The 7,844-nt window shown below is 46.1% G+C and overlaps 1 protein-coding gene and 1 non-coding gene across 2 annotated transcripts; both read right to left on the reverse strand.

Moving 5' to 3' along the window:
* Window positions 1-802: 802 nt before the first annotated feature.
* On the reverse strand, window positions 803-5,167 carry RPL39 (ribosomal protein L39). Its single transcript, XM_066640142.1, has 3 exons — window positions 5,035-5,167; window positions 2,743-2,846; window positions 803-1,032 (listed from the first exon to the last, which is right to left on the reverse strand). Exons 1-3 carry the CDS (start codon window positions 5,035-5,037, stop codon window positions 984-986), a joined length of 156 nt encoding a protein of 51 aa, XP_066496239.1. The 5' UTR covers window positions 5,038-5,167; the 3' UTR covers window positions 803-983.
* On the reverse strand, window positions 1,405-1,533 carry LOC136663381 (small nucleolar RNA SNORA69). Its single transcript, XR_010795025.1, has one exon. It is a non-coding gene; the product is annotated as a small nucleolar RNA SNORA69 (small nucleolar RNA).
* Window positions 5,168-7,844: the final 2,677 nt, after the last annotated feature.

A 7,844-nucleotide genomic window follows, 5' to 3' on the forward strand; every position in this document is an offset into this window, starting at 1 on the left:
ATTTCCTCAAATTAGATGTGCCATCTGGATCAAGCACGAAGCCTGAGTCACCAGTATGTGTTTCCTAACATAAATACACAGCATGTAGGAAATGCCCTTATGCATGAAAGAGAAATGTGAGGGCCACACGATGCCCCAATTATCCATGGTGCCTTGTCTGTGGTGGTGTTTTGGCCAGCGCCCACTGCTCACCAGTTCCTTCCAAGGACCTTAGGGATGAATCCCTTACATTTCCAGATGGGACTGGAAAATACCCCTCTGCCTGAAAGGATGCAGTGCTGCTATAAGGAACAATATTGAGCTAGATGGACTCATGGCTTGACTTTGAGCAATATTGAGCTAGATGGACTCATGGCTTGGCCCCCATCTTCTTTTACCCCTACATTTCCCCCTTGCTTTATTTGCAGTCTCTGCTTGGACCCTTCTCAGCCAAGACCAGTGACAAGATGACACGTTTCCAGCCTCCAAGGACCATGTTTCTCCATCCCAAACTGGCACAGCACATTTTTTGCCTGCTTATTTCAAGCTATTTGCCCACTAAGACATGGTTGGGTGTTCTCAGCCTCCCATGCAAGAGATGCCAACTCCACAGCCATTAAGCCTTTTGTATTCTTGCCTGCCCCTTCCGCCTCACTGCTGGGCCTAGCAAGCATGACTAGTAAATCCTACCAGAAATGGCTAATTTGTCAGACTTGCATTCAAATCTCATTTTTATTCATAAGCTCCTTTCTAATGGCAAAGAGAATTCAGCTGTACAAATGGGTTTGGAACAACAGAAAAAGACAAACATCAACCGCAAAGCTTTCCATTATTCAGTTTTTAATCATTTCAAAAACCTCTTGTAAAAATAAGAGGTTTAGAAACAGGAAAAAAACTGGGCACCACATGATGGGATTTAAGCCCTGAAAATAGGGCTGGTAGCGGGGTGGGGGTGTTTTGTAAATGCAGTTCAGATGCCTCCCTTGGGTTGTTGTGGCTTCTCTTTACAGCCCAAGCTTGGTCCTTCGCCAGTGTCTCCTTTTGGAGTTGTACCTAGAACAAAAGGAGCACAATTAGTAAGCAAAGCACAGTTTTCAACAAACCAAAATCCCAAGCACCATTCAACCAATTGCAGGATACCGAATTAGCTATCCTCCCTTGAACGCACGAGGCACTCTCGACAAAAGGGTGGCTAGTGTGAGTTTCTCACTCCCATGTAACCTCCTCCCCTCCTCTGAGTACACACCAGCCTTGTTTCGGAGGGTAAAGAGATGCAACATTTCAACCTGCAGATTTTAAACTCCAAAGGCCCACTGCTACAGGGACCCAAACAAAAGCAAGCTACTTGCTTGAAGTCTATGTTCAAATCTTTACCTAGGAGATCTAATCTTCATTTGCTATTATTACCAAATTCTTCTCAGACACATTTGTCCCTGTTGGGAGGAGCACAATTCTCCACAGTTCAGAAGAGAGGAAGGCTCCTAACAGGTATACTCTCAGCAGGGTCATGGCAGTGCTCCCACAGAATGAAGCACTGCAATTGCAGCCTGCTTTTGAAAAATTCTTTAGAAAATCCTTGCCACCTTAAGAAGTGCTCCTTCAACACACCTGGCACTGCACCAAAACATGGCTTTTCATGAATGGATAGACAGGAGAAAGCCATCGTGCTACAAATGTAGGAGATATGAAGAGGGAAAAACAGATAGGAAATGTGGCAAGGAACATGCACAGTGGGAAGAGCTGGCAAAATAACAGAATGAGAATGGACTGTTTTTAAGGCAAAGGTTTTCCAGTTTGTCAGCAGGCACCTTTGGGTGCCTACAAGGGGCCTTGCTAGGAGGGGACTCCTGAGGTCCTTGGCATGAGGGCCAACAGAATGGGGCTGGGGAGGGGGGCAATATTGCTGGGGGCCCACAGGAGCTTGTGCCCTGACACACACAGCTCAACAGTGTTAAGATCACTGCAAGTACAGAGCTGAAACTAGCCAGAGGCATGGCTCTGTTGCCAAAGGCAATGGAGAACCTTCTGCTCCTGCCAAGAAGCCTGGATATAAGGGGCTATGTTTCCATAAGCCAGCGAAGGAGGAACAGCCCCAGAGCGGGAGAGTAAAGCCCTTCCCATTTCAGAACTGAGGCCAAAAGTGGAAGTGAGCCATGGAGGAGGGGGTGGGAGAAAGCAAATTAGCTGGTCTCCCACCCACAGCCCCATCAAACCTTCTGTCAAGCAAAGCTAACAGAAAGGCTCACCACCAGGAAGAAGTCCCTTCTCCAGTCCCAAATAAGCACTGAAGGAGGTGTGAAGCCCTATTGCTATTCAGGCAGTGTGGAAATAAATTCAAGACTTACACCCATTTCTGAGGGTGAGAACTGTGCCAAGACAGGAAATTCTCTTGTGCTGGGACTCGATTTTGCATTACAAAACATGGGATGACTCAGCACTTAACTCTTCTCCAAAGGATGAATGCCCAGTAAGTGTGGATATAATACCTCCCACCACTAGTCCTACAACTGGGGATACCAGGGACACTCATTTCTGTCCCAGCAACATCAGACTCGGGGCTCAAGAATGCAAGTGGGGCTGGAGCATTTGCAAAAAGCGCACAAGAGGACCACAGTAACAGGGAAGTACCCTTGCTCCAACCCCAACAGCAACCTTAGTTCCTTGAATTCCCCCTGCAGAGCCAGCCAACATTCAGGAGAAGGTCCTCCCAGGGCACCCCATAAGTGGTTGTGGGGTGCCCCATAAGAAGCAGGCGAGGCTTACCTGATCTTGTTGCCAGTTTTCATGCGGATCCATTGTGGGATTGGCCGGTTCTGCTTCTGCTTCTTGGCAAGGAAGCGCTTAATCTTGAAGGTCTTGTGGGATGACTGATAGAAGAGGAGGACAAAAACAGAGAGAGAGAGAGAAGCCTGTTAAAACCAAGCCTAGCAGCTCTGAGCAAGGAGGAGAAAATGACACTGGATTTTCCAACACTCTGAGTGTTGAAACTTGTCTACAAGTGCAGCAAAACGGGCTGAAAGAACAGGCTTGTATACAAGTGCAGCAAAACGGGCTGAAAGAACAGGCTGCACCAGGAATTGCTACTTCATTCTTCTGCTGGTATAAGGCAAATTGAAGACTGTAGCTATGTACCCTTACTTAAAAAGAAGCCCTGCTGCACACATAGCAGGATTTACTTTCCAGTAACCATGCAAAAGAATCAGGCATCACCAGTTTCAAATGGGTTTTTCACAAGTAATATGGAGAAGCTGGTCCAGCAAAAGAGAAAGGGGAAACTTGGCTCCTTTTGGAAGTTCCAGGTACAAAGGCTTGGTGAGTTCACACAAAGCCTTGCTATGTAAGAAATACATTTAATAAGATATCTTAAAACGTGAATCTTTAAGTGCGGCGTACGCTGTACAAGCAGAAGGAGCATGGAAGCAAAGCACAGCTATTGGGGGGAAAAACCTATTGTTGCCCCCCCAAAAGAAAGCAAAAGGACAATCTCTCTCTCCAACCCAGCAAGGCACTCTCATTCCCAACAGGCATGTATAAAATCCTTGCATCCCAATGAGATAGGATTAAGTAGTAATCCTGGATTAAGTAGTAGGTAAAATATTGATCTAGAGCAGTGTCCTTCAATCTTGGGGCAGGGCCCCAAAGGGGTTCTGAAGCATCACTTGTGGGGTCACAGCAACTTATGGGAATGAAAAAGGTTGAAAACTACTGGTGTACTAGAGCATCACCAGGTAAAAGGGGAGGCATCCGGCATACCCCTTCAGATACCAGGAAATTGTGCTCCAGCCTTGCTCAAGTTTTCAACAATTGTGCTAAAGTAGCTTTCACTACCGCCAGGTTTCATAGCAATTTTTTCTGCTTGCTTTTCCCGCTTGTAAGAATTTTTGGTTACAGTGAAAAGTGCTAGGACGTGTTATGGGGGTAGGCAGATCGGGTCCTGGGGGGGGAGCAGGTTCAACGGTGGGTCCCCAGTCCCATAATTTTATTTATTGGGACCATGGCACGGAAAAGGTTAGACCACTGACCTAGAGCTAACAAGCCTTGACTTTAAATTCTCATTCTGCCACAAACCTTGCAGAATGTCCTGGAGCCAGTAATTATTTCTCAGCCTAACCTACCTCATAAGGCTGTTGTGAAGAACAGGGAACATGCATACATGCCTTCCTAAGCTCCTCGGATATAATCCGCCTAAGGAAAGCCTAGTGAGTTTACATAAAATATTTGTGTCTCACCTTTCCATCCCCTTACTTGGGACTAAGCCCCATGAACTATAATGGGACTTCAGAGTCAACATGCATAGGACTGGGCTTTAAAGCAGCAATCCTGCCTGTGCTTACCTGGAAGTAAAGCTGGAATCCTATCCACAACTACTTGGGAGTAAGCCCCATTGGCTATAATGGGCCTAAGTAGAAAGGCACAAGATTGGACTCTCAGGCTGCTATCCTATCCACACTTACCTGGGAGTAAGCCCCACTGACTATAATAATAATAATAATTAACAGTATTTATATACCGCTTTTCAACTAAAAGTTCACAAAGCGGTTTACAGAGAAAAATCAAATAATCAAATTGGCCTTACTTCTGAGTAGACAGGCATGGGTGTGGGCTCTGAGGCTGCAGTCCTATCCAAACTTACCTGGGTGTAAGCCCTATTAATAATAATTGGCCTTACTTCTGAGTAGACAGGGACAGGATTTGGCTCTCAGGCTGCACTCCCATCAACACTTAACTGGGAGTAAGCCCCACTGACTCTAATGGGACTTACTTCTGAGTAGACAGGTCTAGGACTGGGCACTTATTACAGGCAAGTAGAAGCAAAACGTTAACTAAATGCATGGCGTTAACCCCTTCCTTGCCAGGGGACCCAGTGGGATGCTTCTTCCCATACAGCTGCCACAGGGAGCCGAGACCTCCAACTACGGGGCTCCCAGTCCTCCGAAGGCCCCGTTCGCTCCTCATTCCACCCCGGGGCTTTTCTGGGGAGCCCCAAGGACACGGAGCCCCAGGGTCGCGGCTCTTCCGAGGCGCCCCACGGAGGATGAAAACGGATTGGCTCACCATGGTGAGGGTCCACCGAACAGTCGCTGCAATGGCGGCAGAGGAAGAGAGCAAGGCCAGCCGTCGCAGGGGATGATGGGGGAAAGCTGAGAGGGGAAGGAAGCGAGCTAGAGCGACCTCCGCAACAGCGACCCCTGGCGCCTCCCTGGAGCCACTGCAGCCTTCCATGCAAGAGAGGGTGGGGCTTGCGTGCTGGGGATTTCTAAAGGAGCGTAATTGCAACGTACAGGGGTGGAGTGAACATAAGAACATAAGAACATAAGAACAGCCCCACTGGATCAGGCCATAGGCCCATCTAGTCCAGCTTCCTGTATCTCACAGCGGCCCACCAAATGCCCCAGGGAGCACACCAGATAACAAGAGACCTCGTCCTGGTGCTCTCCCCTACATCTGGCATTCTGACTTAACCCATTCCTAAAATCAGGAGGTTGCGCATACACATCATGGCTTGTACCCCATAATGGATTTTTCCTCCAGAAACTCGTCCAATCCCCTTTTAAAGGCGTCTAGGCTAGACGCCAGCACCACATCCTGTGGCAAGGAGTTCCACAGACTGACCACGCGCTGAGTAAAGAAATATTTTCTTTTGTCTGTCCTAACCCGCCCAACACTCAATTTTAGTGGATGTCCCCTGGTTCTGGTATTATGTGAGAGTGTAAAGAGCATCTTCCTATCCACTCTGTCCATCCCCTGCATAATTTTGTATGTCTCAATCATGTCCCCCCTCAAGCGTCTCTTTTCTAGGCTGAAGAGGCCCAAACGCCGTAGCCTTTCCTCATAAGGAAGGTGCCCCAGCCCCGTAATCAGCTTAGTCGCTTAGTCGCTTAGTCGAGTGGTACATTGGGAAGTGTAGGGGGACCTCCTCCTGCCACCCCCGCTGCCCCTCCCACTAAGATGCAACAGAAAAATAGTGTATTTACTCTTTGCTAAGAGTATTTTCTTATTCCTACTTTGAAACTCACTATATTTCATTTAGAGACCATTTTTATTAGTCACTAGTATATGTGTGTGTATACAGACACATATTATATATACACACACATACACATAAGTACATATATATGAATTAAAGTAATAAAATTGGTCTAATATATAAAACATATTTCATAATATACAAAATGCAAATTGACTAATAAAAATTGATCTCTTATACACACACACACGCACAAATAATTATCCTACACTCTTGCAATAATTTGAAACCAACATGAAAATAATGGAATTAAAAAAATATGTATCACAGTACATCATTGAGCACCTTAGCCACAAAGTGTGGAAATGGCTACCACATTAAGTTCAGGTGGAAGTTCTATCAGTGGTTGCTAATCATGATAGATAGCTATATGCTACCTCTCAAATTCAGGAGAGGGTTTGCCTCTTGAATACCAGTTGCAATGGTGAAACAAAAGCATGCTTTCCTGCTTGTGGCCCTTCTGAACTGTAGGGTGCTGGACTAGATGACTCTTTGGCCTGATCCAACAGGGATCTTCTTGTGTTTTTACTAATTATGCACAGGACAAGGTCAATTCTAGCCTAAGGTTATCTTGATTTAGCCTAAAGACTTTTTTATTCAAAAGAGGCTTTTAATGGTTGGCATGTCGGGCTGGTCCTTTTTTTTTTAAATGAATATGATTTTAATTGGTGATCCATTGGGGTCCAATAGTTTTAATCTTTTACTTACATTGTGTGTTCTTTTCTGTTATAAGCTGCCTTGGGTGCTCCACTGAGTGGTAGAAAGGCAGGCTAAAAATTCATTTAACAATAATAGATTCTAAGGGTCACCAGCAAAGAGCTACAAAGTGTCACTGAGCTGTGACAGGAGATATCTTGGGGGGGGGGGGTGGACAGTTAAATAAAAGTGTTGACCCAATGTATGGCAGCAATGAAGAAGGCTAATTCCATGCTTGGGATCATTAGAAAAGGCACTGAGGATAAGACGACTAATATTGTAATGCTGTTGTACAAATTGATGGCAAGGCCACACCTGGAGTATTGCATCCAGTTCTGGTCACTACATCTCAATAAGGATATAGTGGAAATGGAAAAGAGCAACCAAAATGATTACTGGGCTGGGGCACCTTCCTTATGAGGAAAGGCTACAGCATTTGGGGCTTTTCAGTCTAGAAAAGAGGCACCTGAGGGGGGAAATGATTGAAACATAAAATTACGCAAGGGATGGACAGAGTGGATAGAGACACTCTTTTCCCTCTCACATAACACCAGAACCAGGGGACACCCACTAAATTTGAGTGTTGCGAGAGTTAGGACAGACAGAAGATAATATTTCTTTACCCAGCGTGCAATTAGTCTGTGGAACTCCTTGCCACAGGAAGCAGTGATAGCATGTTGCCTAGATGCCTTTAAGAGGGAACTGGACAAATTTCTGGAGGAAAAGTTCATTACGGGTTACAAGTCATTGTAGGTATGTGCAAGGTAGAGGTAGGCTGCCTCTGACTGCCAGATGCAGGGGAGGGCACCAGGACGCAGGTTGTGTCTGTTGTCTAGTGTGTTCCCTGAAGCATTTGGTGGGCCACTGTGAAATACAGGAAGCTGGACGAGATGGGCCTTTGGCCTGATCCAGCGGGGCTCTTCTAATGGAAATATATTTTAGAGCTGAAAGAGGTGATCCTGAAAAAGTAGCCTTGAGCATACGTCCTTGCACTGATTTTGAGCAAGGCAGGGAAATAAAGCTTATTTCCATCGCACTCTGTTTCAACCGGTAAAGTATGGGTTTGTGCACTCAGATGGTTGGCCAAAGAAGCAGATGTATCCAGGATGATGTGGCATAGACCACAAAGATCCGGGTTCAA

This window comes from Tiliqua scincoides, chromosome 12, assembly GCF_035046505.1.
Source record: "Tiliqua scincoides isolate rTilSci1 chromosome 12, rTilSci1.hap2, whole genome shotgun sequence".
In the NCBI taxonomy this organism is placed as follows: Eukaryota; Metazoa; Chordata; class Lepidosauria; order Squamata; family Scincidae; genus Tiliqua; species Tiliqua scincoides.